Here is a 24,196-nt window from a genome sequence, read left to right as displayed (position 1 = left end):
CAGGCGGACACCACAACCCTTAAGTCGCGACGTCGTGAATCCCATGGTCATGATGCGGAGTTTCAGACGTACCGAGTAACAACATGAAATTCGACAATAGCTGTCTAAAGAAACTTGTCATGTGAATGAGAGACAAGCATACGACTTCTTTGTCCTGCAACCGTCACGTGCTCGTCAGAGGCCACTGTAGACGTGGTGAGTCAGTGCCACTAAAGAACGCGATACCCCTCTTCCACCCACTATCACTATCAACCACCTTCAATGAATAATCTCAGGTCACCCCGACGCAAGACCCTGGCCAACTCCACGATGCCGTCGCCAGTAAAGACCAAGGGACCAAACTGCGATTGGCTGGGGATAGCGCCTGACAATGCCAGGTCCAGATTGTCCACTGACACTCTCATTATCCTTAACAGCCCTGTCATTACATATCCTACTAGCTCTTTTGACAGCACAAGTACGGTCTCTAGCGAAGAGCTGGAGATCAGCGACCTCGACACGACACTATTGAAGTGCGGATTCAAGGTAAATCATTATAGCAAAATCTAAGCACAAGAGTACTTACTTTACCAGGACGGTCAATATGTCTGGGTTAAGGTTGAATCTGACGTGTGGACCCGTGGCTATATCTACGGCAAGCTAAGGACTCGTCAGCAGATGGCGCGAACTGTGAGTGCTCTAACGTCGCCACGCCACTCGCTGTGCTCACCAATTGTCAGCGCACATTCGAGACGTTCTGGCCCGTGGTATGTGGTGCATCGAAGATTGCCTGGTTCTCTCCCGCGAACGGGGATATCAAACCCGACACTCCGAGAGTGCGAGAGCTTCTGCGAAAGGAATACGACATAGAGAAGTAGTAACAGGAGAATATCAAGAGATGCTTCCGGAGCCTTGGATACCTGAGTAGCAATCAGACATATTTTCGACGCTGCAAATATTAGGTCTTTCCAAGGTGTCAGGCGAAAGTCCAAGCTCGGTGGCCAAAGGAAGACGAGAGATGTCATGTGATACATTCGGAAAATGCCGCCCCGCGGCTAGCGCTCTCGTTATGGCAGGCCAACAGGAACATCGGTTCTCATGACTCTCCCATGCGGCCCCAGATGTCAACCGCGGGAACGACTGTGTTGCTGCGCACGGCTTTCAGAGTCGGACAGCAACCTCAGCTAGGGCTATTGTCGTGTTCAAGATGTTCTTCAAAGCTGTGTTTCTCGCGTTGCTGGCGGGCAATGTCCTATGCCAGCAGCAGGTCCTCCACTTGCCTGTGATGGCCGATCCGAAAAAGCAGGTCATCACTCCTGAGCTTTCAGAGTTCGTGGAGAAGATCATGAAGGGAGGCAATGTGCCAGGTTTGACTCTGGGTGTTGTGCACCCGGATGGTACTATCGAGCTTGGTGCGTTCGGGAGAAAGACAGAGGATGACGATGAGATGACTGTGGACGTAAGTTTCTCTCCTTCCCTCCCCAAGTAATATGGTGTGTGGGACTGAGGAGATCATCTTAGACTCTTTTCGATATAGCCTCGTGCTCTAAAGCGTTCCTCGCGAGCTCACTGGGCATTCTGATCGACGACTTCGCCCAGGGCAGGAACCAGACTCCGCTTCCGCCTGGTGTTCACAAGCTCGACTGGCACACCAAGTTGGCCCATTTATTCCCCGATGACTGGGAGCTTATGGACAAATGGGCATCCGAAAAGATTACGCTTAGGGATGCTCTGTCTCACCAGACTGGATTACCGAGGCATGTTTTGCGCCGTGCGCGGCGTAGCTCTGTCCATGTGAGCGGCACAGACTGACAAGTGTGCGACAGACATGACTTCTCATATCATCCGACTGACAAGCCGGTCGATGTTATACGCAGAATGCGATATCTGAGGCCTGCCTTCGAGCTGCGCCAGCGATATCACTACAACAACCAGGTTCGCTCTCAGCTCATGAGAATTTTCTATCACGCGTTAGCTGATGCGCTTTGCCACAGTTCTACATAACCGGCGCGCACATCATCTCAACGTACTCGGGCATGCCCTACACGGAATTCGTCAAAGAGCGTATTTGGAAACGCCTCTACATGACCTCCTCAACGTTTAGCCCGAATGAGGCTGCGCTTTCAGGCAAGCTCACGCAGACTTGGATGGCCAGCGGGCGGCGCATTCCGTTTTGGTTCTCTGAAGAAGCCGTAGAACTCAATGCCGGGCCGGGCGGGATTATCACCAATGTGGTAGACATGGTAAACTGGACGGTCTTATGAGCCATACCAATCTTCCTGCGGCTGATGAGGGTCTGTAGACAAGGTGGTTACGGACGCTGCTGAATGCAGGGGTAGACCCTGTCACGAATGAAACCATCATTCCCCGTGAGACGTACGACACTATCACAAGGGCCCAGTCGATTGTCTCTACGAGACCTGGTCCAAGTTGGTTCTCTTACGAAAGCTATGGGATGGGCTGGGCTGCCAAGTCGTATCAAGGTCACAATGTGAGTGCTTTACTAGGCAGCCCCAGATAATTGGATTATTCTCTTAACTGCATGTCAGCTTTGGACACACTCAGGAGGGATTCCGGGATTCTCTTCTGAGGTGTTCTTTTTACCAAATAGCGGGCTCGGCATCGTTGCTCTGGCGAATGGCGATAGCCAACATCCACAGGAGCTTGCCATAGTGTACCGCATTGTCGAGGATTTCCTTGGCCTGGACAGAAAGGAGTCAGAGAGGACAGTCGCCGCAATTGCCGCAAACAAAGCTCGAAGCGAGGATGGCTCCGCCCGGGTCGCCAACGATGTCGAACGTCCGCCGCCTCTGTCTCTCCCGCTGGAGGAATACGTCGGCAAATACCACGACCCCGGCTACGGTAATATAACGCTCTGTGCCCCTACTCCGCACCCCTCCGACGAGTGTACGGATGTGCTCGAGTCTTGGTCGTTCTTCGAGAACACTACCGACACCACGCAACAGGTGCTCTACGCGGCGATCCCTTCCCAGTGGATCTCACACCTCCGTCTGGCGCACAAGGATCGCGACACGTTCGGCGTGTCCGGGGCGTATCTATTCACACACGGCTACGGCAAGGACAAGAGCCCCCTCACGACTGATGAAACGGGCGAAGAACCGGTCGCGTCTGCAGAGTTTTGGATCATACATGCAGAAGGGAGCTCGCTAGTTCGGGGTGTGGCTTTGAATGGGTTCGTTGGGGAGATGACGGAACGGCAGAGGATCGGAGGCACGGTTGAGGAGACGGCCGAGATTTGGCTCAGCAAGGTGTAGCCCACGTCTGGGCTGACGGTTCAAACCTGGTAACATATAGTGACGACGTCTGCAACATTCTCAAGACAGATAGCGGTATGTACCTCGACATGACTAAATGCATGGAAAATGAGCAAATAGACGCACAATAACACCTGTGACGGCCATGATGTTGCCAGCCTGCCGAGCTATGACCCCTCATGTACATGCCTCAGGCCCCAAGCTTAATGCACCAAGCACAGCGGGACGCGCCTTGTGTGTCTGTCTTCGTTTGTCGCACGCTACACATTCGGATAAAGCTCATGAGTGCAAGTACTAAGCACTAAGTAATGATCAATCGCGAAGTGCGGCTGAGCGCGCTCGTGCAGCCATCAAGTAGCAACCGTCGCCTAAGCTTGTCCTCGACCACGACGACCTACGGGGCCTCTACTTTGGCATAATTCTAGTTCGTTCGCTGTACTATCTACACTCTTTTCTTCTTGACTGGACTTCTCACCGCTGGCCGGGACATTCTCTTGGGTCGGGAGCGCAGTCGCGCAGCCGTTCCTTGCTTGGCTCTCCTCTGGTCGCTCTGCCACCTGCACCGCTTTTAAATAGGTCTGAAATACCCGTACGTCCTTGACCGGAACCATCCACCATGTTTACACCATTTCGGACGCTCTGGTTGCTCTCGCTGTTTGCTATTGCTTTGGAATATGCATCTGGTGAGTGCTTCAGTCTCGCGAGCTCATGTGGCCGTATGTGAGCCACTTGACTACGCAACTTCGCGTATTTGCGACGTACATCGCACACGTATCAAGCAGACAGAGTCCCGCAAGTGCGCAAGCTTTGCGTGTGTTGGCAGGAAGCAGCGGGGACGCTTACTCCGTCTTGCATCTCTTCCGGGTGCTATTGCTTGCCTTGGGTCTTGGCACCGACAGCATACTCACACGCACTGTCCACAGCATCCAGTTCACCTCCTCGGCCCCTTAAACGCATCACACACCCTACGACTCATGCACTTGAAATCCTCCCACGCCGGCCCTCTCCTTCCGGATTCTACGCCAAGCGTTCTCTCCTGATATCGTCGTCCGTGCTGGAACATACAGACACGTTCCGTCTGACGATCAGTGCGTTTGACCAGACGTTTTACCTCCATCTCCGTCCCAACGAACACCTTGTCCATCCCGCTGCGCGCATCACCTATCATACCACGACCTCCGACGGCCGCAGAGTGACGCACACGGAACCGCTCCTGCGGCAGAACGTCAAGGCTTACTGGGGTGAGGTGGTCAATCCTGACGTCTCTCAGGCGCGCCTCCGCGAAGATGCAGCCGGTGTGCACCCGCGACCGTCAGGCAGGAAGGACGAGCTAGGCTGGGCGCGGATCACAGTCTACGATCAGGGAGACATCGACGCGGGCAGATCACCGAGCTTCGAGGGCGCGTTCTCAGTCAACGGCGACGTGCACCATGTGCTCACGACCGCGAATTATGTCCGCAATAAGCATGCTTTAGACCCACACGTTCTTCTTGAGGCGCACCCCGATGCTGGACTGGTCGTCTTCCGCGATTCAGACGTCATGAGAGTAGAAGAGTATGTTGGTGGGGCAGCCACACCTGGGAGAACGTGCGCGCACGATCGGATGGACTGGAACGTGAACCCGCTTGCAAACCCTATCCTGCGCAAACCTCCTCTGGCATCGCCATGGTATGACCCGCTGGGCATCCTCTATCCTCAAACCCGTGGCAACCACAGCCTTGCCAGACGCGATGATGTAGCAGGGGGTAACATGGGGAGCAAGTCAGTATATGAGACATTCGACGAACGAACATTTGTTGACGTTGTTGTAGCTTTGAGGGCAATATTGGACAGACTGCGGGATGTCCCACAACACAGAAGGTCATCTACATGGGTGCCGCGGCCGACTGTGAATATACAAGTACGTACGGTTCGACGCAGAACGCTACGCAGCAAATAATTACGAACTTCAACACGGCGAGTGCCCTGTACAAGTCAACCTTCAACGTGTCGCTTGGCCTCGTTGAGCTCCAAGTTCAGGACCCAACGTACGTCGGTCGTGAAGCAGTTCAAGATCCGTACTGATATTACGACTTGTAGCTGTCCTGCCACAACGGACCCATCTAATCCTTGGAACATACCCTGCTCAGGCAATGCAACTCTTAACGACAGGCTTTCCCTATTCTCAGCCTGGCGAGGCCAGAAAGGCAACGATAGTGCAGGTCTATGGCATCTCATGAGCGGATGTCCCACCGGCACCGAAGTTGGAATTGCCTGGCTTGGAACCCTGTGAGCACTATGCTTTTGTTAGAGGTTTGTTCGCTGTCTTACGTGTTTTGTTGATAGATGCCAACAAAGTGCATCGGGCGACCCAGGGTCGGTTGTCTCGGGCACTGCTGTCACAACTGCTGGCAAAATTGAATGGCAAGTTCTTGCGCACGAGATTGGGCATAATTTCGGAGCCATCGTGAGTTCCCTAGGCTTTTCAGCTCTAAATATGCGCTGACCATTTGCGTTTATAGCATGATGTAAGTTTCCACATGTGGGGGATGAGGCCACAGCTAACCAGGTGTTTAGTGTACAGACGGCTGTGGGACTAGCGGATCTCCAGTCTGCTGCCCGCTCTCGGCGGACAGCTGCAATGCTAACTCGCAGTTCATCATGAACCCAGTAGCTGATACAGGCGAGATGAAGTTCTCTCCGTGTAGCCTTGGCAACATTTGTACGTGGCGCTCCTTCCATTTCCCGCCCACAACCAACACGCGCTCGCAGGTTCTCTCATGCAAGGGTCGAGTGGCGGCATGACGAATACATCCTGTCTTATAGACACCTCTGATGCCACACGAACCATCTCACTTGGCATGTGCGGTAACGGGATTGTCGAGCAGGGCGAACAGTGCGATCCGGGCCTAGGCGTGAACTCGACCTGCTGCGACTCGTCGACGTGCAAATTCACAGCCAACGCCCAGTGCGACCCGGCGAGCAGTGCGTGTTGCACCGACACGTGCACGTTCGCGCCGTCGACGCAGGTCTGTCGGCCCGCAAAGGACCCGAATTGTGACCAGCCCGAGATGTGTACTGGAAATTCGTCGACGTGCCCCGCAGACAACTTCTCGCCGAACGGGCAGAGCTGCGGCTCCGGCGGGCTTGCGTGCGCCAGCGGCGTATGTACGTCCCTGGATAGTAAGCAGCGTTTCTGTTACTCTAGTTGAGCGAATTGACAGTTGGTTTGCAGCACAATGCCAGACTATCGGCGCATCGATGAACCTGCAGAAGGCTTGTCCCAGTCAAGATGATAAGAGCTGTCAGGTTACATGTCAGGATCCGAGCACATCCAACCAATGCGTCGTCCTACAATCGCAGCTTATCGACGGATCGCCTTGTGGGTACGGAGGGACGTGTACGCAAGGCACCTGTAAGGCTGGAAGCGCACTCGATACAGCGAAGGCCTGGTACAGGGACAACTTGCAGATCGCCATTCCGGTCACTGTTGTGGGCGGCCTACTGATTTTGCTCATTATCTGGTTCATTTGCTCCCGTACGTTGGCCTGGGCGATCATCGGTTGTTGGGTATGCGTGGCTCACATGGACCTCATAGGTGTCTACCGCTGTACTCGTCGACGTCCACGAGGCTCTTCATTTGAACCCGGTCTTCGCGGCAAGCCAGGGCAGCGTTTAGACAGCTCGATGGGGAGCTACGCTGTGCCTGTCATGACGCAAGCTCCAGGAAACGGAGCATACATGTAAGGCGTACCCCCGCACATGTGCCTGGACAACTTGAATACTGACATCCTATAGTTCCCCACAATATCCTTCAACAACTCACACCCGTGGCCGCTCAGATGGCTGGGCTGTACCACCGACACCATCCGCTCCGCAACATAAGCCGACGCGAAGCGCAGGCTCAAACGACTATCTCTCTCGCTACTCATCGTGATCAATATGGATTCTCGGGACGCTTTGGTATATTGTAAACGCTGTAACCGGCCGTTACGCTACTTGTCGCTATTCGCATTCGTTGTGGTTAGGTTTCTCGTTGAGTAAATTGCAGGATGCGAGCGTTTTTGCGGAGGTGCACGGGTGTTCTGACTGCTGTTCCAGCTCTAAACGAGTGCGCAAACGAACAAGCTGGGGCCCGATACATTTTGAGCGATGATATATTCGACAGCAGGAACGGTAGCCGCCCTTGGTACAAGATTCGCGATTATCTGGGTATGTATTCTGAAGATCGTGCGAGCGTCGATGTCACATATAGGGGGAGTCTGGAATTCCTCAGCGTGGTGCTAATTACCACGCCTTGATCATAACGTTCCGCTTGCTGGACATCTAGTCTTTTGTCCTTAGTCCAGAGACATTACCACGCCGCTGCACTTAAGCATGGAGAACTGCGATACTTCGGATGCGATGGTCTGGGTGAGCACTGAGTACTGCGGTTTTGCGACCACCAAAGATTGATGCTCAAAGTCTCAGGAGCCCATCGACGAGAACTTGCACCCAGCGCACCCATCTGCAGACGTCGATGATATCCAGGGCGATCTCAAACCCTGCTTTATCCAGAGATTGCCTCAGGAGCTGCTCGACGCGATCGTCCACTGCCTGCGCGAAGATAAGCAGTCGCTGGCAAACTGCACCCTCGTCCTTCCACAGTGGCTGCGTCGCGCCAGAAAGCATCTCTTCCGTTTGGTTCACATAGGATACAAGCACAGTATTCGCGACTTCTTCTGCTTCCTTCAGATTGCGTCGCCGCATATCACCAGCGCCATCTACCGGGTCACATTGGAATTCAAACATCCGCACGATCTTGGGATTGACCTGCCCGCGATTGCTAGGGGGGTGAGCCAGATGCCGTCGCTGAGCGAGCTCTGGTTGAGAGATATCTCGAGAGTAGTCTTCCCGCAGTCCTTCTCGATCCTTGAGCTCCGCGTGACTGCCCCGGAGGTCCTGGTGTTGGAGGAAGGCTCGGTTAGCGCCCCTGAACTCGCGACCCTTCTTACACTCTTCCCTAATCTCGCGGAGCTATACGTCGAAGGACGCTGCGATATTTCAAGCGCCTCCGTCAAGAATTTGAGCAAGGATACACCGCAGGCGTTGTCCGGAACCGAGAAGTTGACGAAACTTGCTATCGGCGGGAAAGTCGGACATGCGGCCGTTTTAGATGTTGTCCGCTTCACCTCAGCGGCACAATTTCCCATTATCACCGAAGTCGAGTTAAACTTTCTGGAATGCTGGTGGCTCCCTACCGCGAAAGAGATCCTTCGAGAGTGCGGGGCCCATCTGAAGGAGCTTGCCATAGACCTATCATCGTTTTATCACAGCGCAGGTAAAGCAAACCCCTTCACAATCCCATTTTATTACCACTCATCATCTCTACTTGGCCTCCGCATGTGTCCCAAATAGCCGATTCTAGCTGTCCACTGAGCTCACTTGGTCTATCGGCGTGCAAGAAGCTGCAGCGTCTGAGACTTGACCTGAACGAAGCCTCCAATTCCAGTAGTACATGGATCCAAAGCATCCTCTCGGACATCCTACGCCACCAACCAGACCTCGGGCTGCGCGTTGATCTCGCTTTTGATAGATCAGGCGATATCCCGACTGTCTCTGCGTGGGATGACGTGCTTAGCACGTATAGCACCACGGCGGTATCTTCCTTCAGATTTTGGTGCCGTATAAAGAGTCGATGGACGGACTCGAGCAATGCGTTCTTCCGCGGACGATTACTCCACACTGAGGAGCAGGAACAGGTGCGCAAGCTTCTGCCAAAGACGGGCAGGGCCGGCACGTTGAAGTTCATCTAAAGAACACGCCAGAGTTGTCAACACCTGTATTATTATACGCCTGTGTCGTTTACCGCAGCTCAGATTGTCAACAGTTGTATGGTTCAGCAGCTTTCGTAGCATTGGGCGTCCACGCCATACATTCGATGAACCTTTCACCCAACTGTGGGAAAGACGAGACAGACGGTTCACGGCCTATAGCATGAGTAGTTATGCCCTAGGTAGGTTGATTATTATCTACTTCACCTCGATACGGCGAAGTGTTAGCACGTTTCCGCACAATAGCCTGAGGTAGCCCCATACATGAAATCCCAACGAGATACTTTCGATTCCGTATATCACATTGATGACCAGAGGCTGTTAGAAACCCTCGTTGCTCTCCTGGGACAGAATACTCGTGATTGCCTCTCGAACGCTGTGCGCATCGAATTTGGGCGGGGCACCAGCAGAAACATCCTGATCGGCTTCGCCCTCAACCTCGACGCATCTGACCCCGAGCCCCTACGGAACATCCTCATGAGCATGGTACACACCTGCAACGATGATACTACTCACAGCCAGTCGCTGTACATCCACGGAAACTTGGCACCCCTTCAGATATACTAGATGCGTAACAAATGCAGAGGCGGGGTAGGTCGTGACTACTTCGCTGACGCCTGATCTTGAACGGTTGCTAAGGCCCGGATATGGTCTAGTATGCGTGGCATTCAGTGTTCTCACGATGGTGCTGTACATGCGACAGGTCAGTTAGGTGCCCCGGTCCATGGCTGCGCGTTGATACGTACTTTACGTAGTCCACTGCAGAATAGCCGTCGGTTTCTCTATCGTTTTGGCTATTCACTAGGGATTGTGTCAGTGTATGATATGAAAGACTACGTAGTTTCGTCTTACACAGTAAGATCTTGGCCCTTAAAGATTTAGACCGAGCAATGGTATCGGCGACGCCTCGCAAAGCAAGGCAAGGCACGATGCTAAAAAATTGGTCGGCAAAGGTGCGCAGTCGGATGAACTTCAAACCGACCTAGTCCATAAGGATCCACAGGAGTAAACTAGGACCTCCTTTTGACCAAGATGTTGTATGAACTCCGGGTTGGGTGACGGATGTATCTCAGTCCCGTACGTGTTGATGTAAAATAGCCCTGGTAGACAATGCAATGAGACACCCCATCAACATCACGCAGAATAGTCATACGACTTATCCCGGCTCTGAGCTTCTCATACGCTCCATCTTTCTCTTTAGACGAGGCTTCAAAGAAGACATTCCGTCTCTTGCCCACGTTATGTATGTCGTCGACAGGAGAAAGCGTATCTTCGTCTGGGTCATCATAGTATTCCAGCGTTCCATGTTGGTCGGCTTCGCTTGAGACGGAGATGACGGGTTCTCGCCGGACAGGATGAGATATCTCGCACTGCCCAACAAGGCGCGAGCCGTCTTCCTAGGATGGAAATGAGATTGTGCTACAACTACGGGGAGGTCTGCGCACGAGCTCAGCTGCAATTGTGACAGTATGGTTCGTCACGATGGCCGGTAGGATCGTTGCCTGGGACTCAAAGTCAGCATAGGTTGATAAGCGCATAACCCTGCGAGGAAATCATGCACACCTGGCTATTGGTAATGCTCGAGAACAGGAATATAGCGGAAGGTAGAGAGCGGAAGAACTCTTGGGCAGCTGAGAGGAAGTAATTGCCTATGCTGCACTGGCTTGCTGAGTGCTAGTGCCAGAGAAGGACGTTCCCTGTTCTCAGCTTACCTGCCATTGATGAAGGAAAAGTTCTTGTGCGCGCGCTTCAAGACTTCGCTCTCGAAATGTACAAGGAAACCTGACGTTAATTAGAGATAGGCACGAGACCAACAACGGGACAAGAGCGAACCTCGTATCATCTCCTTTCGGTCAACTGGGATCCCATCCCAGAGTCTACTCCTCCCTTCCACGATGTCCCTCCACTCATCTCTCGCCTCCTTATCTGAGCAATTTGCAGGAAGCCGGTACGCCAGCAGGTTCCGTATACAGGCCAGTGGAGACGCGGGTGAGGAGGACGGAATAAGACGAATGAGTCGCGAACGAATGTCACCTAGGTCGCACCGGGGTCTTAATACTGTCTACGCGACTCGTCTTCAGGACCACGCACCTATAGACGGCCCGCCTATTACGCGTATAATCTCACTTGACGATCCGCCATCATCCGAGACTGGCAAGACATAGCTCGCCCTGGACGTGCCGAAGGCAGAACATATCGCGTTGCACCCTGTCCCACCTGAAATCACGAGACATGAGGGCACGTTTCCGGTGAGGTCGTCGCAGGTCCGGGAAACATTTAGACTTGAGGATACGTCGCCTGGTCCCTCACTTGCAATGTGAGTGTTGCTTTGCAGGTGCGAGTGATGGTCTACCGTGGTAGGCAAGTCAAATATCGAGGAGCCTGGACTGTCGCAGTCTGCAGCATTGCGCGGCGTAAGGGTTGCCGACATGAGACCGTGGATATCCAAGCGCTTGCTGTGTCCGAGGTTTCCGAGAGGTCTCCTCGTCTTTTAGAGTTTAGCCAGGGATTGTTTCAAAATCTGCTATTGGAAGTCGCAGAAATTATATGAACACATAATAAAAAAGACACCCAGAACCTTCTACTACTAGCAACTGCTGGTATCGATCCAGCGACCTCGGGGTTATGAGCCCCGCGCGCTACCCCTGCGCCAAGTTGCTATTCATGATCCTGTGCACAGAGACATAATATCAATATCGGGAACGGTGTTCCCCATACTGCACGCTAACAATATTGATGTCTACTGTAACGTCGAGCATTCGTGCAGTATGTCGGAGTTTCCAGCTTTAACCGGTTTTTATCGCGTTCTCTTCTTGTATGTTGAACCATGTAAGCTCATACAGCTGGGACTAATGTTTCCCGTGGCCTCTCCGGCGTGCTCATTTCATACGTCTAGTCCTCACCGCTTTGCCTTGTCTGCTCATCTGGACATTCCCCGGGGCAGCTTGGTTCCACCATGAGCTCATACCGGATGGAACATCTCAGCCCGCATCTCAGCTGCAAGATGCAAGGACGCACATGGCCGTGTTGCAGCTGGGCAACTGTGGGTGTTTCGCAGCATTCGAGGTGCAGACGCTAACGCTATGGTTCAGGCTATCTTCTCCTCGGAATGCTGTCCTCTCTCGTGTTCCGCGCCGTACGCAATGCTCTTCCGGGCGACCCAGTAGCCCAGGAACATATCATTGGTGCTAGCCTCTTTGCAATGGCAGTCGCAGATGTAAGGGTTTTGTCCTCTCGTGGGCTCGCATAGGTAACTCATTTTTTCGTTGCAGGCTACTCAGTGAGCTCTAAATTGTCAAAGATTATACCCAGTGCCGGCTCACGGTGCTTGTAGTATTGCCGCATCCTGGATTGGGCTCCCTGGATCACTACGCTACGACTTTGCCAGCTGGAATGGCACCACGCATGGGAACATTACCTTCGTGATCTTCCTCCTGTTCTCACGGTGCGTTTTCAACGTTCCCATGGTCGCGCCGGTGATCGTGGGCACAGATGCGACGTTTGGCTGACGACGTTGCCAGGGTCGCTTGGTTCGCAGGAGTCGGGCGGACCCGGTACTACTTCGGTCAGAAGAAGGTCGCAACCGGTCCTTCCAAGAAATTGGCCTGAGCATAATCGATTTCGGGATGTTCCTCCTTGAATACGGGCCCGTACAATCTAAAGAATGTAAAGCTCCTGCGTTGCTCGTCGTAAATGTGAATCTACATCTCGTTGAATACAGCTGTCCGGTTCCTCGATCGCTCATCACGTTCAGAATCTTGAGCTACACGCTCGTGAAGATCTTGGTTAGAGACTGGTGCGGTATACTTGAAAGTTCATACTAGACCAGAAGCGAAGTGAACGGATGGAACGCGGGCCAACTGTACCCTCTCAAAGCTGCGCTATGTCGCCGTACTGCTCAGGCCCGACCCTTTCCCTCTTCCCCGTCCCCGCCCTCTCGTCGCCCCTCTAGCCCTCTCTCCCCTTCCCCTTCCGCGCGAACCCCTCTTCACCGGGGTAGGCTCGTCGTCATCATCGTCACGCGCCCGGCCCTTGCCCTTGTCAGCCACCTCTTCCGCATCAACAGGCATCCAGCCCCGGAACTTCCGCCGCGAGGCGTTGCTTCCCATTTCATTATACTCTTCTCTGGTGACAAGCTTCTGCTGGAAGTCAGCCTGTTTCGTGAAGGCCACAGCGCCGCGATAGGCATCGAGGATAGGGCTGGAGGAGTGTCAGCGTAGGAGTCAGAGCTCGAAGGAGGCCAGGACATACTCGGTACTCTGGTAAATATTGAGAGTGCACTCGACCGGAGCGAGCGTTCGCAATTCTTGAAAGCTAAAGTCTTTTCAGTTCCTGTAGTACACTCTGACGAGTAAACCGGCCTACAGTCTGTCATGGAAGCCAGGGAACTTTATGGATCCTCCAATAAGCCCAATGTTCGCCCAAAACATGCCCCGTAGATCCTCTGGTAGCAAGGAGATGCTATGCGCGATAGTTTTCGCCAGCCCCATCTGTTCCAAACCTATCTTTACGTGATGAGCAAGCGCATAGGATAACACAAGCCCGGCGTGTACCAATGTCGTCCGGACGGAACAAGATCTCGGGGACGGTGAACCGCTCGTTGTTCATGTACAATATTTGGTACGAGTCTTCTAATATCTCCCCCGGTTTTCGGATGCGCCCCTTCCTGCTTGAGGAGAAGTCCGGTAAGATATATTCCCGGACGATAGGGTTGTCCCTCGTATCAACTCTTCGAACGCATTGATTGTCAGTAGTGAGCTTAGAGCAGGAGTGCGTTGCCTTACCGGCAAACCTCCAAGTCCTTTCCAAATTGAGTAGAGATATAGCAGCATGCTTCTTTAACGTCGTTCATGACATATGTCTCGTCCATCATGTTCCACTGGCGGAACGAGACGAGCTCTTTGAGCTGGTTCGTCAGCAACTTGCCGCCTACGTCTATCCTGGATTGACTAGTTAGTCGCATATAGCTTATTATATAGCTGCGATACCTTTTCACTGCTTCCCAGACAATAGATCCATTGATCAACGGGACTATGTGGGTATAGCTAAAGCCTGAATCCACAACCAGGATACACTCCGGGTTAGGCTGGTTGGTTTGTCGATACAGGTCGCTGTACGGTACCATGGCCGAAGCTAAACCCTCAAATCAGGAAAAGAATCTCAGCGAGAAAATTTCAAACACCATACGTGTGCAACGATGATAGGACTCGAATTCGTATTCTTCGAAGACGAACTGGTCATAGACGTCTTGCAACTTTGGAAGATTGAAGTAAGGTTCTGTTATCAGAATTGACGACTCCGAAGGCTCCACCTACTCATGTGTCAGGCTTAATACGCTTGTATAAAGGTCGCAAAGGGACGTCGACTTACTCCAAGGAAGTCCTTCCTGAAGATGCCGTCCCAAATAGCTTTCTGCGCATCCCAATCGACAAGATATCCCTATGCTTCGCGACACAGTAAAACTACTTCATTTGTGCTTTTCCCCAACATCTCGTACTTGGTCGTACCTTTTCAAAGGGCAAGCGATAATGCAGAGAAGAAAAATCAACGCAGTTCTCGAGTTCTTGTCCGTAATAAGCGATTTTGTCGCCCTTTGATCTTACAATCGCGTTTGGAATGATCCTAAAGTAATATTTCTAAGCTGCGCATATCATTGAGTGCGCAAAAAGTCCTAACCTCGGAGTACGTTCACTTGACCCCAGCACGCCCAACTTGATGGTTGACGCACCATTGTCGACAACGATAGTCTTACGGCCTTTCAGGGATGGCATGCTACCCAAAACTCTGTGTTACCTTGAAATGAGTGGAGCCAAAGTTCTGGAGACCTCAGGGTGTGGGCGCCACAGAGATGATGATGGAGGGCAGATGTAAGTTGGAAGCGTGTTTGGTGAAGAGCGTCAAAGGGCCGTGAGAAAGCAGGCAACTCAAAAGGCAAAGCCTTCGTGGCGTCAGTGAACTTTCCGTATCCCACTGTGACTGCAAGGTAAGAGCAGGAATATATCTGGTTTTCCAGATGGCACAGCTATATATGGGTTATACACTCGTGTCCCAACTGACCCTGGTATGAACTTATATCTCTTGTTATACACACGACTACAAGTCTAGCATATCATTACGTCATTGATGCACTGCCAGTGGCGCGCTCAGAGCCAACCTAAAATAATGGGAATGAGATAAAATAAAATAATAGAGGTGGTGGGAGGGATCCGAGAGCACGAGAGAGCTCAGAAAGTAGCGCGAGGTAGCTTCGGAGACCGGCGAGAGCCCCGCGCGCCGCGCAGGACGTCGGGAGGGGGACGTGGGGACGCAGTCGTGGACTCAGGACATAGTGTTAACGCAGGGGGAAACTCGTCGCATATCAGATCTATCAGATGTTGTCTGAGTACGTTATACTGCATATTTAAAACGTACGAGAAAAGGAAAAGCGCAAAAATGGAAAAATGTGCAGTGTCCATGTGCACAAGGGCCGGCGCCGCATTTTGATACAACAGGCGAGAGGGTCGCCAGGAGACACAGACTAGTAGCAGAGGCTTTGTGGCGCAGTTACTGGGGTGTCAGGTACCTCGGTCGCGCGATAGGGCGCCGCGGGGGGCGGAGTCAGTTACTGCACCGACTGGCTATTACCGTTTGGCTCGGACAACCATGCGCAGCACAGTAAATTCCGACACTAGCATCACAGCTGCTATGCCAGTTGATGCGCCAAATTGCATGCGCAGCCTTACGCAACATCGGCTGATCATCCCGTCTCTTACATCTGCTACCGCCATCATTAAAGATACTTTGACTTATACGATATTATCCGACCTACCAGAGAGCGCTGGGCCTAACGCTTCCAATCGGATCTCAAAGTGGTACCACCTAAGCCAAATTTAAATTGCTATTCAATGAAGGCGCTGCTATTCCTCTTGAATCCCTGTTTAGAATATCGGCTTATTCCGGTGCATCCTGCGCAGCTTCGTACCTGGTTGAAATGCTAGTAGCGAAGCAGCCAGAGCCGTACCCATCAGAGGATATCCCTGCAGTACGGAGGGGAAAATCCAACTCGTGACATAGCTATAAGGACGACAAGCGGCACCTTACCATGGAACGCCGCTATAGACCCCGGCTAGGCAAAGTGGCACGCCACCCGTAGTACATCGCAAACAGAAAATATGTCTTGGATGGAACCTGTGCGTGACGTGCTATTTGCGCTGTACGAACCACGAAGAGCCTGCGTACCACTGGCATGTATCTTCCGCAAAACCCTCCTCTTCATCGCCCTGTGTGCTGTAGAACGACAGATCGCGGCGCTATTTCTGGAACGCTCGACACTCACCGCCACATTATGGAAGATCGAGCAGGTATTGAACTTCTAATACCATGGAAACTTATGACGTCCTCGACAGCACCCTAGCGAGCTGAGCGGGGTTCTCGGCAGCTCCAGCGGATGAAGAGCGCGATGCAGTGCTGCGACAGCCAGTGCCGCGCGTTACGACTCGGCCCTTCACACCAACGAGCGAAGCCACCTCCTCTCCGAGCTTCGCAGCCGACACACTGACCCGCTCTCTACTGTCAGCATCTCGCGACGCAAAAGGCGAGCCACACCGTCTCCGGGCTGGCGCCGGGCTCGCGAAGCGCGTCTTGCGAGATCTCGTCAACGATATGAAGGCGGAACCTCGCAGGCGGTGGGGCCCTCGAGGCTGCACTGGCACTGGAGTGAAACGGGAGCTGCAATGCTTCATGAAATACGACCACCTACTTACCTCCGCGAATGATGTAAATTGCGAGAGTGAGACGTGGAGTGCCGGACGAAGAGCCCAACAAAGAGCTCAAGCGACTGTAGGCTGTGCAGAACAGATCAAATCAGATGCTCCATGACGTGCCTCAGAAACAAAGCAGGCTACGATCTTAAACACAGCTGTAAGTAGACGCGCTATTAATGTAGTACAAACTGGTACGACCAGTCCAGTCCACACCAAGCCGATTAACGACAGTTATTGAAATAACATAAATACAAGGGAGCGACGAAACGCACGAATTCGTGAACTCATGAGACAAAAGATACGACCACCATTCACCTCCGCCCGGTCGCCGCTTCAGAATCTGCTCGTTGTCGTCGATTTCTTGGGGGCCACGAACGGCGCAGGGACGCGCCGGCCCTTCTCACGCCCCAGATTCGAGGACTGCGTGACCGGAGAGCCGGTGCTGGACGACGCCTCCTCGTACGACGGCGGCGCGAGTGGCATATGGACCTCTTGGCCTAGAAGGAGCGTCTCCGAGGTGAACGTGCTCAACCCGAACGAGGGCTGTGCGGGTGTCGGCGCGCCGATCGTGTACGGCTCGACGCCCGACTGGCGCGTGTGCTTGTCCGTGGGTTCAATCTCCAACGTCCCGCTCTGCCAGTTCGTGCGCCGCCGCAGGTACCAGAATGCGGCGAGTCCGAGGATGACGACAGCCGCGACGCCGGCGACGGTGCCCCCTACGATGGCGCCGACGTTGGTGCTCTTGCTCCCAGATGAGATGAGTGGCGCGAAGCCCAAGGTGGGAGTACTGTTGCGAGGGATATTGAAGATCCTGGCAGAGAGATGTGAGCGTGAGGAGCATACTGATACGCGACTGCTACTTACAGGTAGGCCGTGCCGATGAAGCGTGAGCCAAGGAGGTACGTTTGCACGGTAGGGTCGATAAAGCTTTCAACGGCGCTGACACAGCCACCGTTCTCTTGCTGCAGAACAAGTTGCTGGGAGTTGAGAACGAATGTCTGCGAGCCGACAAGCAAGCCAAACGTGAAATCGGCGTCGCAGGGAATCGTATATGCCTGAGAAATCCCTGGCAGTGTCGAAACACTCGACAGGGAAGATCCATTGATGGCGTCATCTGGAACCTTTAATCAGCGACGTGCTCGGGAGCAATGCCTAAAGCCACTTACGAACGAGCGCTGCCTGGTCGTGAGGAAGGTAAATGCCTTCGTACAAAGGATCCACGATAGCAACCACGGAATCTTGGTTGATTATGCGGTTGTTTCCTGTAGTGGTAACCCACCCGTCGAGTTCGACCGTCCAGTCCTGGCCACCGCCGACGGTAGTCCCGCTCGCATTACTAGCGCCGTCCGGGGCCGTCACGGTCTTAAACGTGACTTTACTAGCATCAAAGAAGGACTCATCAGGCGACATCCAATGGAGAACGCCGCCATCAGAGCCCGCCGAAGAATTGCCCTGAGTCGGAGGCGAGTTGAGCATCATGCCGAACGTGAAGTTGTCCTGAGACGGAGTGCGATTAAGGAACTGGCCATAGATCGAGTCAATGAAGCTGATTCCAGACGAAGTGCCGGTGGCGCCGCCGTTCGTTCCGAGTCCCATGACACCAGATATTCCGTTTGATAGCAAGCTGAGCGACTGCTGGTCGGCGACGACGACTGATATAGTGGTTAGCGTTCAGGTTTGTAGGGGCGAAAATATGTTTAGTCACCGGTCTGGTTAGGATATTGCCAGAAGGTACCATTCCCGAGTAATGCCCCGCAATTTTCCTTGATAAGCACACCATTGACCGCTCCACCGAAGAAATCTGTGCTGTCATTCGCACTGAGCGACATGGCACTTGAAGAGGCTCCTTGGTTGTATAGGGGCGTGTTGGAGCAATTCGTACAGTTTTGGCCTGCAGCAAGCGTCAGACCAGTTCCAGTTGATATTGTGAAGTTGAATTTTTGAGGATTGCTGGTCGACTATGAACAATGAGTGATATTACAGAGCTTACATAGCTATACTTACCAGGGACACTGCGACCTGATAACCCCCACGTCCGTCAAACTGCAGAGGCATAGGAAGCGTAGAGGGGGCGGGCGTCGAGCTCGTATCTCGCTTTGTGAACGGGGGACGCAGAGCGAAGGCATCCTCGACGAGCGATAGCATGATTGCGAATGGCAGTAACGCCGCGAAGGACTTTCCAACCATCGTGCAGAGATATATAAAGGCAGTTAATTGGGTCCTAAGCTATACTGAGGGACGTAAGCATGAGTCACCGGGCCGTCAGAAGCCAAGTACCTCACCAAAGACCTTCGTCAACTGTAAGTGCGCGTTAAGACACTCGGCCAGAACCTGTCAAAAAAAAAAAGACTTGAAAACAAGCCAACAACCAGGACCGGCGGAGGACGCGCGATCGTAAGGAGGGAGAAGAGCGAGAAAGAAAGCAGCGACCCGCCGGTCGTGGAGGAAGAAGTCGAAAGGTGGCTCGCCTGAGGCGGTGAGGTCGAGGACGTTATAGGAAGACGACACGCTGCCCAGCCTCGCCATACGTTGCCGACATGGGTCGTGAAACACGAACGGGTGCCTGCAGCAAGCCCCTTCTTTCTGGGAGTTGGCCCCAGAGGCACTGCCGGCGCCTCTTTCTCAAACGAGCTTCAGCGACCATCGCCAGGGCCGACGAGATATGGGCGCATAGGCACTTGCGCCGCGCCCCGACACACCAGGCGGGTGGAGGCGAGAGAAAGAAGCTTGTGGACCTGAACAGGGCTCTGCAACCGCCACATAATGGTCGGCCAGAGCGCTGTTCAATGGTAGTGGAATCCGCGTGAATTCCAGGCGCGCTCAATTTTTGGTTGGCTTGGCTTCACCTCGTTTGTCTCATTCGGGTGACGAGTTGTCCCGCAGAGCCGTGTGGCCCCTGTGATCGGCTGAGTTTTAATGGGTCGGGAGAAGGTCCCGCCTCTCCCGCCATGCCCATCCCAAGCCGCGAGCACGCCTGAAAGCGCGAGGTGGGCGGGAGTCGGGAGGAGTCGGACTGGCTCGCCGTCCACACGAGCCATCGACAGCCTAGATACCCGCGGATTGCCGTTTTCATACATAAGCGTCGACCGACAATCGCTTCCCAAGCCAGAAGAGACACAGCCCCGGGTTCGAGTGATCAGAGTGTGTGCTGGCACCGCGAGACGTCCACGACGCACGCCAACACACCTCATAGCTGGAAAAAGGGCACCGGTGCCTGGGGCCTGACAATGTCGGCGCAGGCGTACCTGTTGATTTTGAAGACGACGGTCAAAATGAGCCACGACGACGGTCATATGTACCTGACAGCATTCCTCAGCCCCGCTGGCTCTTGAATTGCCTTCCGCCGAAGTGAGCGGGGCCCGGTATGCCGCCACGCCAAGCAGCCACAGGAAATGAAGACCTCCTTAACCTTGGCGGGACTGTCGGCGGTGGTCAGGCGAGTGGGACAGCAGACCCGGGAAGACCCGGGTTGCGAGTAGTTCCGGTTCATCCTGCTCGGCCTTCTAATAACCTTACAATATGGAGGAGCAAGTGATAATCCGAGAGGAGTGGACATGCCTATTCAGTAAGGCCAGTGCGAATGCTATTCACCGAAGATATACGGTACAAAGAGGAAATGGCTCCTGTAGATACAGCTCTGCGCGCAAAAATACAAGGGTGAGGAGATAAAAAGAGACCATCATGGACATGCGAGAAAGCCTACGAAGGGGGGTTAGTTATTACTCTGATGTGGATCATTAACCAGATGGGCAGTGGGGTGGGAGGTAGAGAGAGGCCATCCATATGAGAATTATACTGTGCATGCGAGCCCCGGGAGAATGAGTGTCCTCTTGCGACGAGTCAAATGCTTCATTTCTACACGCATGCGACGATGCGCGTGCAGGCGTCCGCCCCGAGGTGACCCAGGGGCTGATGCACCACCGCCACGACCCGCGCCCTCTGGTGCGTTGGCGTCCGCGGCGTGCCCTCTGGGCTGGGGCCACCGCCAAGGCGGGTGCAGTGCAGCGTCACGTGCGTTTGACGGACAAGTTCTCGAGGATGTCGTTCACACCCTCGGGCTCGAGCACGACCTTTGTGCCGTCGCACCGTGCCTTTTTCGTGAACTCGGAGCAGAGCTCGTTAATGTCCACGTTCTGCGCAAACGCCAACATCAGAACTGCACCACAACCGATGAACAAAACGCGCAACATACCTTGAACTGGGGATTCGACATGATGCTCCGCCATGCCGTGAGTACCTCGATGTTGCGATCGTTCTTCTCCGTCTTCGGGAAACTCGAACCCTTGCACATGATCATCGAGTTGTTGCCATCGCTTGACTTGCGAACGAACCCGCCGTGTGGCCCGACCGAGTCCTCTGCACCCGACTTGATCTGTTCGAGGAGCGTCTCTCTTGTGATCTTCGGGCATGAGTCGCCACCACCAGTGCTCGCAGCGAGTGACTTGACGGCATCGATGTTGGATGCAGCGAAGAAGGAGTTGTTCTGCGGTTGCTGTGCCGAGAGGGGCGTCTGCACGAATGGCGACGCGCCTTGCGCAGCAATCTTGGCCGCGCACTCCTGCTTCGTCTTCGGGCATTCGTCCGACGACCCGTTGTAGCTCGTGTTCGACGAAGTGTGCGACACAGGCGAGGCCGTCAGCGAATGTGATGACGCCGGCGAGTTCGACGACGACACTGATGTTGACCGCAAGCCCGTGTGTGTCACCGGACTTACAGAGCTTGGCGAACTGCGGAGCAGAGCGGAGAAGTCGACGGGGGACTGGGCGGCGTTGAAACCGCCGAAGAGCTGATCGAACTCGACGCCGGCCGTTGGCGGACTGTTGGCCGAAGGCGAATTCCAATCGAAGGACGTCATCCCTGTTGGATGTGAGTCGGTTCCAGTCGTCGACGCCGGTGATGACACAAAGCCGGACATGGGCGACGACGCAAGGTCGTACGGAGATGGCTCGGCGAACGTCATGTACATCGGATTGCTGGCGATGGTCTTGTATGGACTGGCGCCGGGCTGGCCGAAGCTGTAGTCCAGGTTCATCGAATCGGACTGGGTTGGTTCGTCGAGCATGTTCAGCGACGCTGGATCGAAAGGGATGAGCGTGCCGAAGTTGACGTCGAACTGCGATGACGGCGGCTGTTGTGGCTGTGGCTGCGATTGTGGCTGCGTGCTTGTGCTCGCACCGGGTGTGAAGAACGACTGGGCCGACTGCTGGAAGGCAGAGGGTGACGCAGCATTAGGCTTGGGCACCGAGAATGTGAATGCAGCCTGTTTGAGAGCCATGTTCTCCGACTGGAGCCTCGACAGCAGGTCGCGTAGGTTACCATTTTCCGATTCTGCGACCTGGTTCTTTGCCTCCAGGGCGGCGACCTTGTCCTCCAACTACAAGCGGATGAGATCACATCAGGAGAGAGCTATGATGCTACTCACGTCCTTCACATGCTTCTCCTTGCGCTCACGGAAGGCACGCTGTGCGGCCCGGTTCTGCTCCTTGCGCTTCAATATCCGAGACTCATCCTAGCATTAGACGATTGGTGGATGAAGATTATATCGAGAAAGGAGAAGTATTCATACCTGATGGGGGTTCCCTGTCGACTTGCGTCGATTTAGGCCAGCGGCAGAGGATGTTGTGCCCTTCTTGTTCAAGTCTGAAGACACGCCAGTTGACAAACGGGGAACGGAGCGGAGTGCATCGGACATACCTGTGTGGGCTGTTTTGTGCGTTGGCTCCTCAGACATGCTATCATCGCTGGCCTTGCGCTTCAATTGGGGATCTTCGTGTGATTCCGGCTGGGACGAAGCACTCGTCGTTCCAAAGACCCCTGACTGCCGCCGTGACATTGCGGGTTCCTGGTTTGTGCTCGGGGGGCTCGGACTACTGTCGGTCGATGGCGGAGTGGGATTGATGGGCAAAGGATTGATGTTGATAGGGTCTATACCATCGGGGGCGGTGAGGTCGAAGGGGCCGGTGGTGGGAAACTGTTTCTGGAGGAGAGCGAGGAAATCGTCTTCCGGCAAGGTTGAGAACGTCGATGCATGTTGGGACAAGTCCCAGAAACTGTCAAGGCTGCCAAAAGCATCCATTTCTGAAGGTGAATAGAGTGCCGACTGAGTGTGGTTGATACGAAGCGAGTGACGCAAAGCGAGCCTCAGAGGGATGGGTAGATCACAGCTGCGAGCAACGAATCTGCTGAAAGCGGGATATACGGGCTACGAGATCCAAGCCTGCGACGTCGAGGACGTCGGGAACCGTGAGCGCACCGTCGATTTCGACGACGACGTGAAGGAGATGAAGATGGAGAATAGGCAGGGGGAGAATGCGGACAAGTTGCTGACAAAGATATAAAGTGGCATGTGCAGAGAGACTAGAGGGTAAGCGTCAGAGCACGACAGAGCGCCGCTGAGCGGAGTTCCAACAAGGTCACAGACAGCCATTTCGGGCAGCGGCGCTAGACAAATATGGAAAGCCCGGTGCCCAACACTCCCCAGTGTGACAATGTCACCCATCCGAAGGCCGACTGACTCGACCCGCCCGAACCGACGACCGAGGCGGCGCCTTGCCGACTGCCGTGGCATACGTATACCTCCGATTCTCGAGCGGAAGAAAGTTTTTCAGCCTTCTCCGTTCGCGGGCATGCAAAGTGTAGCTTCAACGAACGTGGAGGTTTCCCCAAAATTCCGGACAAAAGCGGTGGAGATAGACGAACTGATCTTAGTCTCACACGGACCCCGCTCTTCTCTCTGGCTACCTTCTCATAGCAGCCTATCAACACAGCGTCCAGTCTGCTCTCGCCCCTGTTCACAGTCCTCTTAAGAATATCAGACGTTTCACAGCGAGTATTCGCAGACAAGATGCCTATATTCTATGCACAGCGTGCTTCCAGGCTCGTGCTTCGTGTGAATACCCTGCAGAGCCGTCTCCCACCCACAGCTCCGACAAGTCAACAAGAAGGAATACTTGGTGCCCGCGGTATTTGTCCGACGATCTCTCTTTTACGCCTTCGCAAATTGAGTGCCGTGGCAACCTCTCCTTGCAACCAGGTGATCACGATACTAGGGGTGACCTCACTAGGCGAATACTATGCTCCGTATGCTCGACTGAAATCTGCATCCACTGCTGTTATCAGCGAGACCGGGCCGTGCCTGTTGCGGTGTTGCTTCCGTCTCGCTAGCTTCAAACTCTCGCCTGCTCCACACATGGCGACTGTTTGGTACACGGTTCGGGCACTCGTAGGCCGTGAGGCGTGCGCTCGAAGAGCTCTCATTGCATGGACGCTTCGCTGCCCTCACACACGCCGACAGTGTCCGAAACACAGCAAACGCCCGCGGCCTTGGGCAAAGCCGTGGCACCCCGACGTCACGAGAATCCCTCTGCACGCGCCGGAAGCAGACGCCGTACCTGCCTTTCTCGCCGCC

The 24,196-nt window shown here is 54.1% G+C and overlaps 8 protein-coding genes and 1 non-coding gene across 9 annotated transcripts; 3 read left to right on the top strand and 6 right to left on the bottom strand.

The window, feature by feature from the left end:
* Nucleotides 1–719: 719 nt before the first annotated feature.
* On the top strand, nucleotides 720–1,927 carry PHACADRAFT_179759 (uncharacterized protein; the record flags this gene model as incomplete). The annotated part of the gene is made up of 3 exons (XM_007389894.1): nucleotides 720–1,438; nucleotides 1,501–1,736; nucleotides 1,806–1,927. Coding segments are annotated over exons 1-3 (609 nt in total), but the record flags the coding sequence as incomplete, so codon positions are not given.
* A 5-nt stretch (nucleotides 1,928–1,932) lies between these two features.
* Nucleotides 1,933–7,413, top strand: PHACADRAFT_179757 (uncharacterized protein). The gene is made up of 13 exons (XM_007389893.1): nucleotides 1,933–2,222; nucleotides 2,282–2,470; nucleotides 2,529–3,970; nucleotides 4,178–5,015; nucleotides 5,066–5,281; nucleotides 5,334–5,522; nucleotides 5,580–5,700; nucleotides 5,756–5,761; nucleotides 5,811–5,955; nucleotides 6,060–6,397; nucleotides 6,480–6,771; nucleotides 6,832–6,976; nucleotides 7,032–7,413. Exons 3-13 carry the CDS (start codon nucleotides 3,871–3,873, stop codon nucleotides 7,168–7,170), a joined length of 2,529 nt encoding a protein of 842 aa, XP_007389955.1. The 5' UTR covers nucleotides 1,933–2,222; nucleotides 2,282–2,470; nucleotides 2,529–3,870; the 3' UTR covers nucleotides 7,171–7,413.
* A 275-nt stretch (nucleotides 7,414–7,688) lies between these two features.
* PHACADRAFT_109973 (uncharacterized protein) lies at nucleotides 7,689–11,550 on the bottom strand. The gene is made up of 11 exons (XM_007389892.1): nucleotides 11,138–11,550; nucleotides 10,880–11,080; nucleotides 10,759–10,828; nucleotides 10,610–10,700; nucleotides 10,492–10,548; nucleotides 10,200–10,443; nucleotides 10,029–10,146; nucleotides 9,899–9,978; nucleotides 9,793–9,847; nucleotides 9,563–9,734; nucleotides 7,689–9,508 (listed from the first exon to the last, which is right to left on the bottom strand). The coding sequence occupies exons 1-11, from the start codon at nucleotides 11,475–11,477 to the stop codon at nucleotides 9,368–9,370; spliced, it is 1,569 nt and encodes a 522-aa protein (XP_007389954.1). The 5' UTR covers nucleotides 11,478–11,550; the 3' UTR covers nucleotides 7,689–9,367.
* An 84-nt stretch (nucleotides 11,551–11,634) lies between these two features.
* On the bottom strand, nucleotides 11,635–11,706 carry PHACADRAFT_t3. The gene has a single exon. It is a non-coding gene; the product is annotated as a tRNA-Met (tRNA).
* Nucleotides 11,707–12,155: 449 nt separating this feature from the next.
* PHACADRAFT_189629 (uncharacterized protein) lies at nucleotides 12,156–12,555 on the top strand (the record flags this gene model as incomplete). The annotated part of the gene is made up of 3 exons (XM_007389891.1): nucleotides 12,156–12,263; nucleotides 12,319–12,326; nucleotides 12,381–12,555. 3 exons carry the CDS (start codon nucleotides 12,156–12,158, stop codon nucleotides 12,553–12,555), a joined length of 291 nt encoding a protein of 96 aa, XP_007389953.1.
* On the bottom strand, nucleotides 12,556–14,888 carry PHACADRAFT_109968 (uncharacterized protein). The gene is made up of 10 exons (XM_007389890.1): nucleotides 14,723–14,888; nucleotides 14,554–14,668; nucleotides 14,417–14,485; nucleotides 14,234–14,357; nucleotides 14,035–14,179; nucleotides 13,831–13,986; nucleotides 13,600–13,775; nucleotides 13,412–13,547; nucleotides 13,298–13,360; nucleotides 12,556–13,246 (listed from the first exon to the last, which is right to left on the bottom strand). The coding sequence occupies exons 1-10, from the start codon at nucleotides 14,815–14,817 to the stop codon at nucleotides 12,928–12,930; spliced, it is 1,398 nt and encodes a 465-aa protein (XP_007389952.1). The 5' UTR covers nucleotides 14,818–14,888; the 3' UTR covers nucleotides 12,556–12,927.
* Nucleotides 14,889–17,950: 3,062 nt separating this feature from the next.
* On the bottom strand, nucleotides 17,951–18,467 carry PHACADRAFT_246482 (uncharacterized protein; the record flags this gene model as incomplete). Its single annotated transcript, XM_007389889.1, has 1 exon — nucleotides 17,951–18,467. A coding segment is annotated over exon 1 (434 nt), but the record flags the coding sequence as incomplete, so codon positions are not given.
* Nucleotides 18,468–18,770: 303 nt separating this feature from the next.
* Nucleotides 18,771–19,031, bottom strand: PHACADRAFT_246481 (uncharacterized protein). The gene has a single exon (XM_007389888.1). The coding sequence runs from the start codon at nucleotides 18,973–18,975 to the stop codon at nucleotides 18,775–18,777; it is 201 nt and encodes a 66-aa protein (XP_007389950.1). The 5' UTR covers nucleotides 18,976–19,031; the 3' UTR covers nucleotides 18,771–18,774.
* A 1,305-nt stretch (nucleotides 19,032–20,336) lies between these two features.
* PHACADRAFT_246479 (uncharacterized protein) lies at nucleotides 20,337–23,077 on the bottom strand. The gene is made up of 5 exons (XM_007389887.1): nucleotides 22,483–23,077; nucleotides 22,355–22,428; nucleotides 22,211–22,297; nucleotides 20,981–22,162; nucleotides 20,337–20,921 (listed from the first exon to the last, which is right to left on the bottom strand). The coding sequence occupies exons 1-5, from the start codon at nucleotides 22,862–22,864 to the stop codon at nucleotides 20,796–20,798; spliced, it is 1,851 nt and encodes a 616-aa protein (XP_007389949.1). The 5' UTR covers nucleotides 22,865–23,077; the 3' UTR covers nucleotides 20,337–20,795.
* Nucleotides 23,078–24,196: the final 1,119 nt, after the last annotated feature.

Source organism: Phanerochaete carnosa (genome assembly GCF_000300595.1).
Source record: "Phanerochaete carnosa HHB-10118-sp unplaced genomic scaffold PHACAscaffold_1, whole genome shotgun sequence".
Lineage (NCBI taxonomy): Eukaryota > Fungi > Basidiomycota > Agaricomycetes > Polyporales > Phanerochaetaceae > Phanerochaete > Phanerochaete carnosa.
Note: the sequence above shows the minus strand (reverse complement) of the source record. Positions and strands in the feature narration are given on the sequence as shown.

Coding starts and splice junctions, on each gene's coding strand:
- PHACADRAFT_246479 (XM_007389887.1), bottom strand. CDS start 22,864: ATGGATGCTTTTGGCAGCCTTGACAGTTTCTGGGACTTGTCCCAACAT. Junction 22,298..22,354: donor CGACAGGGAACCCCCATCAG/GTATGAATACTT, acceptor GTCTAATGCTAG/GATGAGTCTCGGATATTGAA. Junction 22,163..22,210: donor AGGAGAAGCATGTGAAGGAC/GTGAGTAGCATC, acceptor ATCCGCTTGTAG/TTGGAGGACAAGGTCGCCGC.
- PHACADRAFT_109968 (XM_007389890.1), bottom strand. CDS start 14,817: ATGCCATCCCTGAAAGGCCGTAAGACTATCGTTGTCGACAATGGTGCG. Junction 14,358..14,416: donor TCAGGAAGGACTTCCTTGGA/GTAAGTCGACGT, acceptor ACACATGAGTAG/GTGGAGCCTTCGGAGTCGTC. Junction 14,180..14,233: donor GTCCTATCATCGTTGCACAC/GTATGGTGTTTG, acceptor TTGAGGGTTTAG/CTTCGGCCATGGTACCGTAC.
- PHACADRAFT_179757 (XM_007389893.1), top strand. CDS start 3,871: ATGTTTACACCATTTCGGACGCTCTGGTTGCTCTCGCTGTTTGCTATT. Junction 5,956..6,059: donor GTGTAGCCTTGGCAACATTT/GTACGTGGCGCT, acceptor CCTGTCTTATAG/ACACCTCTGATGCCACACGA. Junction 6,772..6,831: donor TATCTGGTTCATTTGCTCCC/GTACGTTGGCCT, acceptor TGGACCTCATAG/GTGTCTACCGCTGTACTCGT.
- PHACADRAFT_109973 (XM_007389892.1), bottom strand. CDS start 11,477: ATGTCGGCAACCCTTACGCCGCGCAATGCTGCAGACTGCGACAGTCCA. Junction 10,444..10,491: donor TCACAATTGCAGCTGAGCTC/GTGCGCAGACCT, acceptor TTTCCATCCTAG/GAAGACGGCTCGCGCCTTGT. Junction 9,735..9,792: donor TCTGCAGTGGACTACGTAAA/GTACGTATCAAC, acceptor TCGCATGTACAG/CACCATCGTGAGAACACTGA.
- PHACADRAFT_246481 (XM_007389888.1), bottom strand. CDS start 18,975: ATGGTTGGAAAGTCCTTCGCGGCGTTACTGCCATTCGCAATCATGCTA.